At 38.8% G+C, this 11,606-nt stretch overlaps 1 protein-coding gene across 1 annotated transcript in view; it reads left to right on the top strand.

The window, feature by feature from the left end:
• Positions 1 to 619: 619 nt before the first annotated feature.
• The window catches only part of LOC310926689 (phospholipid-transporting ATPase IH-like), a 182,482-nt gene continuing 171,495 nt past the window's right edge, over positions 620 to 11,606 (top strand). Inside the window, exon 1 of the mRNA XM_083888875.1 lies at positions 620 to 827. Within this exon, the coding sequence (XP_083745001.1) occupies positions 783 to 827 (45 nt within the window). The 5' untranslated portion in view covers positions 620 to 782. The remainder of the gene's footprint in view (positions 828 to 11,606) is intronic.

Raw genomic sequence — 11,606 nt, 5'->3', positions numbered from 1 at the left:
GGTGGAGCTGGGATGTCTGTCCCAATAGGTGAAACAGAGAGACCGACAGTAATTTTGAGACCAATGTAAGTGATATGCGGAAAGTTGTTGTTATCTACTGTTACTAGACAGCCTGGCAACACATGTTGAATATTTTGGTTGCACGCCCCCTGCCGTTGCAATACTCCCATGAACAACGCCCTGAGCATAAAAGCCCCTACGCGCACAGTCTGCGGAGCCCCGCGCCGCTTCACACGCCCGAGTACAAACAAGGCTCCCATGCATGATTGTAGGTCGCGCGCCGTCCTCGGAGAATGTCTAAATTTGCATACATCCACGCCCACGTTTACGCCCACAAAAACTACAGAGTAGGCTTGCGTTCACTTCAAGTCAAGACCACCACCTGGCTCCCTGTGACGTAGTCGAATGAAAAGCTCCTTTGGCCTCCGGCGCAAGACAAGAGGATTTTATTGGTGAACGCGCAGGAGATCGCGGGGGAGGCGGAGAGACAGAGACAGACAGATAGAGAAACAGAGAGAGAGAGACAGAGCGAGAGAGAGGGAGGAGGAGGAGCGCACTTGTCTCTACCTGCTTGAACGTCCTGAAAACTGCTGTCGAACTCCAGCAGTAAGAAGAACACTCTCTCACAGCCTGAGGACCTTGTTTACAAACAACAATGTGGTTTTAAAACTACGAACACGAGTGGACAGATACAGTCATGGCCAGAGGAGGAGATTTAAAAAGCAGCTAATCCTCCACGACACAAGATAAGTGAGGAAGGAGCGGAAATAAAGGGGAACAGGATGGGCATGGACTTAAGCACTCTGCGGACCCTCATCAGCAGATATGTGAGTTTACTTTTACACAATCAATGTCTTGCAACGTGCAAAATCCGTCAATTTACACGCTTTTATATACACACACATACACACATATGTATGTGTATACTTATGTATTCAGTTGGTTTCAGATTCCACCCAAGCATAAACGTACGAGTAAGTTACATTGGCGATAGCTCATTGGGAAACAAAGTGTATTTCCCAATTTCTTTGAAATAATAGTCATATTTTTCTTTACAACAATTAAACGTGGCAGGATTCTATAAACCACTACCAATCTTTGTCATTTTTATTCACATTCTTAATTTTTAAAAGGGAATGAAAAGCCTTAATTTCAAAACGTTATTGATATTATCAACCATACCATACAATTGAACACAAACAAAAAACAAGAGACAAAGTTATAACTTTAATACATAATCTGATTGGTATAGTAACGGTTTAAAGGGCTGATTTCCATATGTCAAGTGCTCTTTGTAGCAATATTTCAGATTTTTTGGACTCAGACATGGAGAATCTTTTCAGAGTGAAGAAATTTTGCACATGTAAACGTACTGTAGCAAATGACTGCTGCTGTTTTACAGTTTGTTCACAGAGAGTGATATAAAATATTTGTCATCCCTAGAAAAAATATCCGTTTTAGAGTCAGTTATATTTTTGGCAGCGCTATAGATTTCCCATAAGATAAAGTGATCCAGGGGAAAAAATGAACTGATTGCACACACTTTCATTTATTATGCCGCTTCTTCCACTTCACCGTCATTACAAAAGTAACTTCCAGTCACATGAATTATGTAATCCAGTTGTTTTCTCCCAGCTAGTCAAATCAATGGGCAGTAGTGGAGCACGGGGCCTATATGGCTGCGGGTTGCATTAGGCTCCACTAATGTCTTTGACAATAATCCAGACAGAGCGAGGCCGGCTCACATGAGAGATGGTTAAGTTTATACCCAGGCTCCATTCTCAGCTGAGGCTTAGACACAGCCTCCCAACTGTTGCAAATGGCTGATTAGATAAATCCCTATTGTGCAGGGACTGAAATGGAGCCATACACCATATCCACATGAAACTATAATAAAACATTAACAATATTTTTCTTTGTAATTTTGAAAAAAGTTTCCCCTAAACATGGCTTCGTTTCAGCAAATGCCTCTATCTACATGAAGCCCCCCAAAATCAAAGAGTCAAAACACCGTAGCACATAATGGCAAGACTATATGTAGCACTGTTACGCCACACCAAAAAACGGAGAAGAAGATGTGATACACATTACAATGTATAAAATCACAGAAATGGCAAGGGTAGTGTTTTGGTTTATTGTCAGAAACATACTGAGAGGGGTCTCCCATTGATGGGATGTGGGATGCTGATGAGGCCTGCTGCTGTAATTGATTTGGATAAATGCTTTAAACAAATGGATTAGAAACCTGGATATGAGGATTCTGCTGACTGCTAAAATTATGGCTTGGAGCATTTATCTCTCTGTCAATACCTGGCCTTTTTATGAAATATCAGTCAATAGCAGAAACCACATCTTTGAAGCACTCAGAGAGAGCAAATCTATCAGAGTCACACGTGGAGCCACTTAACAAATAATAATAAAAATAAATTGACGTATGACAAGAAAGTATAAACATATGTCAATAAAGAAGCTAACAACAAGAAACGTAAGTAATGAAAATTGCATGTATCCCCATTTCCTGGCGTATGACAGCATAAAGGGTTGAGAATAGGGCTGAACGATTTTTAGATTTTACACATTTTTTTCTAATTGCGATTTTTCTGGATGCCCTGCTGGCAAAAAGCCTGTGGATCAGTCAGGAGCACTGCAAAAAAACGCAGCTTTGAAATCGCAATTTCGATCAGAAAACGATAAATCGTTCAGCCCTAGTTGAGATGATGCAGGCAATGTGTCATATTTGACCTTTCTGTCAAAATAGCTCCTCTACATCTCGTGTGTAAATAAAGGTGTGATAAGGATTTTTAATTTCATGTCATGTCTGAAGTGCAAAGTCAGAAGTTATATAATCCTATAGATCTCTTATTTGTCACTTCCTAGTACTACTACTACTATACTGTTTTCTGTCCAGGAAGTCAGAAGTGGAATTAGACTAATACAGTACTTTTCTCAATTCATGTGAGTTCATATTCCTATACGAAAGACATGCCATTTGGTGATGATTATTGGATATATTCTATAAAGTTGCTGAGTCAGAACCACTTTTGCGGTTGTGAATTTTAGCTCTGTAGTATGAGCCCTTCAAACTTTTCTAGCAGTTTTTGATCTGGCCAATTTTTAATCTGGCCTCCTTCAGTTACTCATGGACTTAGAACAAGTCTGTGTTCCTTGTCTTTCAACCATCAACAAGTTATTTTAAAGGGGAATTTTGGTATCTTTTGGGCCCTATGTTTATAAATGTGGGTGTGTACATGAATAGTACTTAAAGATTCATAATTGCATACCAGCTGTACACCTCGTACACCAGGCGCCTCGTACAAGGGAAGTCTCTAAATAATATTGTAAGAGTCTGGCAACTAGACCAAGGGCATAGGTTTGATTACACGACTGGTGGGGACACTGCACTTCTGTGTTGTTGGAGCATCACCTGCCCTCTCTCTCTCTGTCTCATCTCCTCTGTGACTCGCAGCGATATTTCTGCTCAGCTGTGATGCCCGTAAAAATCCGTTTGTTCACTCTAGCTCACCTCTCACAGCACATTGCCCAAGGACGAAGGTTTGCGCGTATGGATGTCCCCTGCAATATTTGGAAAAAGCCAGATTGTTCCTATATTACAGACAGGGCAATGTGTATGTGTGCATGAATTGTCGCTGGTCTGAATATGTCCTCAAGTTAAAGTAAAAAAATTGCTTTTGGCATGTTTCCACTAGTGCGATGGCATGGTTATTTTGCTATTCCATTAGCGATAGTACCTGGTATCTGATTGGATCAACTGTTTATGTGAACACCGATCGGAATGCTGATCGGCATATACCAGCCCTCTTGTTCTGAATGAAATTTGTTTCCAAATGGACTGTATTAAATCAGGGGTTTTCAGAGCAGCATTACATATTATTATTTTTTTATATGCTTTTATTCCAATTACTTGTATCCATGTAGACATATAGATATACAACCTGACATTTAACGATATGAACTGGCAACTCTCCAGTTACAAGCCCAGTTACCTTTCACTTAATTTATGTTAAAATCTGTGATATTGGTATGTTTTTCTGTCTTGAGTGAATCATGTAATCTAGAGTAAACAGTTGCAGTATAAAGGTATTGAAGGTATTGTGTTTGTTTACATGACGGTGTGCTGAAGCAGCTAGGCCACATTCCTCTGCTGCTGACTAATCTGGATTCCTGGACAGGAAGTGCTGCTGCTCCTTTCTCCCTCTACTTGGTTTCTTCCCCTCACACAGTGAATTAAAGGGTTAGCAGTGTGCACTCCACCTTCTCCTACCACTTAATCCAATTTACTCTCAAATCTAAGCCAATCACTGATCTTCTGCTGCTTCAATTTGACCTGTTGTTTGCTCTAATTTGCTCTAAATGACACAAAGGGAAGAATAAGCACAGCAAGTATACAACTCAATATCTAGGGCTGTTTTGGCAGGGGGACTGACCTGCTGTGGTGCTTCATCCTTAAGGTATTTTGACCATAGCATGTCACAGACATGTTCATTAGGACACCAGGGAACTAGGTTCACTTGGAGAAATAAGGTATAATATGTCTACTTTAGCGGCAGCACTTAAGTTTTATCAAAGGAATTTATTTCTAGATTTATTTAGTTAACTTGCTGTTGCACTACTGTTTTATACTGTTCAATTTAAAAATAATTTAAAATATAAATGGCTTTCATTTGCTGTATTCATTCATGTTTTTAAAAGGGTTTAACCTGAGCCAGGCATCACCACAATGATAATTATATTACAGTCATGCAGGTGTAGTATGATTTCTTTTTTAAAAGAATGAAAATTATAACACATTGGTATTGGTGTCGGTACTCGGTATCTACTGATACCCACAGCACAAGTATCGGAATCAGTATCGGGAGGGAAAAAATGGTATCGGAAGATCTCTACTAGAATCCATAAAGAAATCAGTCGCAGGTCTTTCAAGTTCAAAGCCCCATCTGATTGGAATAATCTTCCTTCCTCTTCAAAGTCCATCACCTCTTTTTTTAATCTTTAGATCAAATATATTTTCCCAATTACAAACAAGCTGTTCATGTTTTTGATACAGTTTTTGTCTCGTTAGTTGTTTTAATACCTTATTCAAACTTTACATGACATTAGTGATAGGGTTGGCAGTTAATTTGAGTGTACTGAATCACTTGAAGCCGTTCTTTCGAACGAATCATTCATGACCGACACAACACTATGTGACATTCTGTTGCTCCTGATGTTGTATTGTAATGCAGTGATGTTATGTCTATGTGTGTGTACGCCTGTCACGATAACAAATTTTGCTGGACGATAAATTGTCTCAGAAATTATTGCGATAATCGATAATATTGTTGTTCTAAAGAGAACCGGGGGCGAATGTGGTGCCAACTTCAGCGTCGTCACGCTGGCTATCCTCCTGTACGCTGACGTCAGAACCATGTGCAGTACAGACAAACAACAAACATGTGGATTAGAATCCATCAGTCGCACATTCAAGTCGCCTTAGCTGCTCTGATACCTATCCAGGAGTCATTTCAGCAATTACGCCGAGTCAATGTTTTGGTTTTCGACTGTGGGCTACTCTGCGCTACTAGAGAGAAGTAGAAGGGTTTCAGCGCATGCGCGCGCTCCTGGTGTTGTTGTATGGCAGTGCTTTACAGTGCCACCTAGCCACCTGGCATGCATACTACATCAAATTTCACACACTTTAGGACCCGAGAGAGAGAGGGAGAGAGAGAAAGACGGGGAAAACAAAAAAGCATGCAAATGGCATTTATCGCGGCCAGAAAAATGATCGAGCTAACTTTAATTATCGTGCGATTAATTGATTTATTGAATATCGCGACAGGCCTATGTGTGTGAGCACTATTTTTGTGAGGTAGAGCAGTGTGTTTTATGTTTGTTGTGAATTATTTTAATGTATATGTATCTGTGTTGGGACCCCCTCGAAAACGAGATGCTGCATCTCAAGGGGATATCCTAAATAAAATTCAAATTCAAATTGAAAGTAAGTGAATAGTGACTACTGACTGTATTGTTGACTGAGTATTGTTACTGTTACTTCACGCGGGTAAGTAAGTAGGGAGGTGGAATACTGTAGTAGCCAGGTGATGCAGCTGGCAGCGGATCACATGAACCTCTTAGCGCTGTGTGGTTGTTAATAATTCAACACCTGCGGACTATGTCTCCTGATGTGTATGGCACTGTTTATGGAGTCACTGTGGGTTACAAGGAAACCCATACATGCTAGGTACTAGGGGTCGATGGGTATTGGTTTTTCAGGGCCAATATCAATACTGTTATCACTAATTATGACTAGTTGAATGAAGATCTAATTTAGATTTTGTTTCTATTTGTACATGTTATGTTTTCACTAGTAAAGCAAACTCCTGATCTAAATTTTTTGATTTTTCTTTTAGAATGATGTAATGTCATTTTAATTTAGTTTGTGATTGTTTTGGCCATGCAAAATATGTAAAAGTGTTGTGTTAAATTCTTGTATAGGTCCTGTATTAAAAGGTCTGTCACAATTAAAGGTGTCCTCTCCAATAAGCATTTACAGTAGAGATGAAAAGTAAAAAAATAGAATTGTGCAAAACAACACAAAATGTGAAATTTTATTTAATGTTTTTCAATGCATAATTTTTTGTACATAGAATTTAAATAATAATAAAAAAGATGCATAAACTGTAAATTCTGGAACTGCCCTCTGCCTAGTTTTTCCCCTTTGATAAGTAGTAAGTGTACTTTGTAATTAATTAATAATAATATATTAACATAAGATCATTAACCCACTAACACACCTAGACACCTTTTTGTGTTTTTGACTTTTACTTTTTAGCATATCTTTTTAATTTTTTCATGCATATGGTTAAAAATGTTCCAGGTTGTGTATTTTTTTTAAGTTTTAAAAGTTATTATTATAATTTTGCAAAAGTCCGTTTTAAACAATGTGAACTGAAATGCTAGCACTATTACACCTACGCACCAAAATGTTTTAAGCATTTTAAGCTAGCGATCTTTATGCTAACGTGTTAGCAGACTTAATCGTCACAAAAACAGTAAACAGACGGATTATTCAGCGGCTGAAAGAGAGCAGGACAGACATATAGTTGTCTGAGATGATGACGTGACGCCAGCACTGCTCTATCTCCTTATGGTGAGTTTTCATCTACGTAACGTGTGCCACTAGTGTTCAGTCACATACAGGGAGGTTTTTTCTTGTTATTGTTATTCGCTAGCTTCAGCACAAACATGTGCTCATGTGCTTGAATCATGCGTGAATGACACAGCTTTGTATTGTATCGCCTGTGATGCTAATGATTTAACAACGAGTTGAGAGTTAGCACATTATCAGCTCATTCAGTAACAGACTGATCCATCCACACTACACCACAGAGCCACTTCAATGTATTTCATTAGTGTCTGATTTGATATTAGAAATATGTGTCTATCTTTGATCCTTCTCTCTCAAGTATATATAGTATATTTTGTTTTCATGAAACAACAGAAACCAATGATTTATAAAGGAATATAAGATATATAATAGAAGATTTACAGGGGTGCCCAAACTTGCATACCACTTTATGACTACAAAAGTGTAAGTACAAGAAATTATAACAGAATAAGCCACCCCCCCCCCTTCCTATATTTTTGAAGTTATTTCATTTCAAATCTTAAGAGGATATTATGTCCAGTTTGTTTTGCATTGTTCTGTGTAGCAGTGTAGCTCACAACAATTGTACCTGTGCTCATACAGAGAGGTGTGGTTTCACTCACAGCTTGGACCAGGAGGGGGTTGTGCTATGTAAATGTGATGAGGCTAAAATTCTCCCTAAAGCAGTTTGAGGAGTGCCTACATTCAAATGACCATATCTTCTTCAAATATTATGTGTATACACACACACACACGCACACACACACACACACCACACACGTATGTATGTATGTGTTTGTCTAGTTAGTTTTGTAAAATGCGTCATATGCATTTATGCCCTTTTGACTTGCTAATGAAGTGATTTACACGCATTTGAACGAGCTGTCAATCACCCTAATTGACCAAGGTAAGCCAGAGCTATGGCGCTGCGTAACTGAAGATGCTGCAGGGTCACAGAGTTGTTATCACGCACCGCACAGGGAGCATCCATTTACAGCGAGTTATCATATTATTTTTTTTTCAAAACAAGTTCTTTTTAGACCAATAGTGACTAAAAATAAACTAAATAAAATTAAATGGGTTTTTGATAATTTGGTACCTAAGAAATTGTGATGGTGCCAAGCTGTGCCAAAAGAGAGAACGCCAAGACATCTCTTTAATAAAAACCTCTGTAATTTCACTCTGCTTCATTTCAGCAGCATCAGTGACACAGTTTCGCGGGGCAGCGAGCACAGTGCATTCTGGGAGTTGTTGTCGTTTGTGTACATGAGCAAAAAATAAATTGTTCTGCCTTTCTCGGCCAAGAATGCACTTTCTTCAAATATTATTTCACATTTCTACTCCATAGATGACCCAGTTTTAATAGACATTCATTTTTTAAACGGTGAAATATCTCTTTAAGAATGTTCAAAACAGTTGTTTTTGCTATTTCTCTGATGGGTTTGTTTTGATTTTTCAGCCTAACAGTGACAGCGCCTTGGATCTCATATTGAAAGTTAACAGCAACAGATTCCAAATGCAAGTCACTCCTGGAATCAACTCCATATCATCTCCTTTTACCTGCTTAATTGTACATGACATAATGAGGGAATAGCCCACACCTGTCCATGAAATAGCTTTTCAGTCAATTGTCCCATTACTTTTGTTCCCATCGCTGCAGGGCCGGACCAATGGGTCTGATTAGTATTAATAGTAGTATTTTTTTATTTATTTATTTTTTAAATGTGCCTCCCTCCCTCAGTTTTCTCCTGATTTCTAAAAAAATGTTAATTGCGTTTGCCACTGATGACGTCAAATGACATTTTACGTCATTGGTGGCCAAAACGTTAATACAAGATTTGAACTAGAACACTAGTTCTGCACATTTTAGACTCACCCATAGGGGGACGAGACTTCATTCCCAGATGTCCGCCATCTTTCATAAAAGTTACGAACGGCTCTGGCTTTCTTTAATTTGGTCTTGTAAGCTGAGAAGACAATGAGAGAATGTAATTTTTAAACTGATATGACTGCGAGGGAAAATACCTGCTTTTTGGCGGTGCCCGTCGCCAGAACCGGGTACCTGGAGAACCTGGAGAACAACTCGACATGCCGCAGCAGAGAGGAACTGCACGCACTTTGGCCTGGCACTGGCCGGGTCTTGAACAACTCGGTAGAAGCGAGCACTCGCACTGCTATGGCCTCTAGTTGCTCTAGACCCGGCCGGAGCCTGCATGTGGAGGAAGTCGGCCGGGCAGGCAATGGTGGCAGCGGGAGCCGGCCTGGTGTATGAAGGAAATGGGATAAACGGCGGTCTGAGTATAAAGTGAGTATTTTGTTTTATATTTATTTTTACGACCACATTTGTCCATGTTTATATGTAACGCCAGCTGAGCTAACATTAGCATCTTTACAGTTAATTTACATCTATGCTACTGTAAGAACAGATACTTTGATTCGCTAACGTTGTGCTTGTTACGGAAATGTTGTATTAATATTATATAAATGTAAAAGTATGACCTGTAGTGACCTAAGATCAAGCGACCATTTGCTATTGTTTTACTACAGATGGCGACAGTGGTTGGGTCATAAAATTCCTTATCTTCCCCTTTCCCTGAGGGATGTCTACCTGATTTCCCCCTCTTCCCCCTGGGCGGGGGGAATCTTCTTTTGTCCTACTTTGTTTGTGTGGGGGGGTCGTTAAGTCAGAGAACACACCCACAAGACAGTTAACTAGAGAGATTTTCCATTGTTCTAGCAGTCTTCACAGGGTAATAGGACCTGCATGTTGCTTTGCGATTTCGCTTCTTGTACAAGAATAAACTCTTGTTTAATTCCTGAGCTGGCTCCAACTTCCATCCTTTTACTAAATTATTTTGACAGTGCTCATTGTTTTGCAGACAGTAATATCACCTAACAGCTTACTGTCACTTGGTGGAGTGGATCCAGAGAGACTGGGGAAAGACGATCGTCTTGTTTTACCTGCCTGTGTTGTCAGAAGAAGATACTCCAGTACTTTATCTATGAAGACTGTTGAGGCTCACGATGAGCTATAATAAGTCTGATTTTTCTTTTTATGATTATTAATATTAAACATTTAAATTAATGTATGTCGTGGTTTATTTTCTAGCCCTGAGTGTTCCTCCGTTAGAATATTATAAGATGAAAACTGATTTAATTTGGAGAAAATGGTTGATAACCACTTCAGAATTACAGCTACTTGTGTAACTGCATCATTTTTATTGTGTAAATCTAACTTGTCTAGTATAGTAATCTAACAAAACTATTCAGTGGAAAAAATAACTTTATTATTCACAAAGGAAAATGTTTGACCATCATATTTAAGGGTGCACATTAAAATAAACAAGGAGCCAAATATAAAAGCATGTCTAACACAATATGCAAACAAAAAATAAATAATGAAACACGTAGAGTGGTCCAAGACTTGATTTAACCAGACTTGATTTAACCAGGCTTCATCTGTAATGGACAAGGAATACAATTACTGAATAACAATAACAATAAAACATTTGGGTAACACTGACATTATTCTCCAGCGAAAGCAAGGTGGGTTTACTTTGCAAACAGTTTATGTGTATATAATTGTTTATCAAATATTACTTTGACAATGTTGTCGATTTACTGCTGACAACTATATTACATGGTACGATGAGCAGAAATAGAGGAGTATTAGCGTCAGTCTTACCTCAGTGCCGTCTTCCCGCTGGAAATGAACCATGAACACGAGTTTCCAGCTTTTTTCTTCAGGGTCTTCTCGAAAGCAAGCTTAGCATAACTTAGCTTATTTTCCGGCATGTACCGGAAAATAATGGGAACTAACTGCTTGTCCTTTCCTTTTTTTTACTGCACATCCCAGTACAATTTAGCACCATATAAAACAACCCTGTGTGATTTGCAGATCCGTAATGTATTCGCTAACTAATTCCTCTCTGGGATTTGTGTGTTTACACAACTCACGCTGTCTGTTCATGGACGTGTCTGCTTCTCTAGGTAAGGAGTGACAATTGAGACAGCGAGACTCTCGTGAGGCAGCGAGCGCAGTGCATTCTGGGAGTTGTGGTCATTTGTGTACATGAGCGATAAATAATTTTTTCTGTCTTTCTCAGCCAAGAAGGCACTTTCTTCAAACAATACTTCACATTTCTGCAACATAGATTACCTCGTTTTAATAGACATTCATCTTCTCAAGGGTGAAATAGCTCATTAAGTTTATCTCTTTATAAAAAACAAAACAGTAAATTGTATTGTTTTGGTGTAAATTGGGCAAGCTCAACACACACACAAAGAAAATTAAAGAAAATACAGATTGTATTTATTTATAACTAACCAACTCTATTGAAAATATCAAATTACTACACTATATAATAAATATTATCATACTATACTACTGTGGTGTAGTGCAGTGAATATATTGTCTGACACAACCACAAATGTAAATCCTCTGAAGTTATAGAAAATGGAC

This window comes from Microchirus variegatus (genome assembly GCF_963457635.1).
Source record: "Microchirus variegatus genome assembly, chromosome: 5".
Lineage (NCBI taxonomy): Eukaryota > Metazoa > Chordata > Actinopteri > Pleuronectiformes > Soleidae > Microchirus > Microchirus variegatus.
This window is presented reverse-complemented; position numbering and strand designations above follow the sequence as displayed.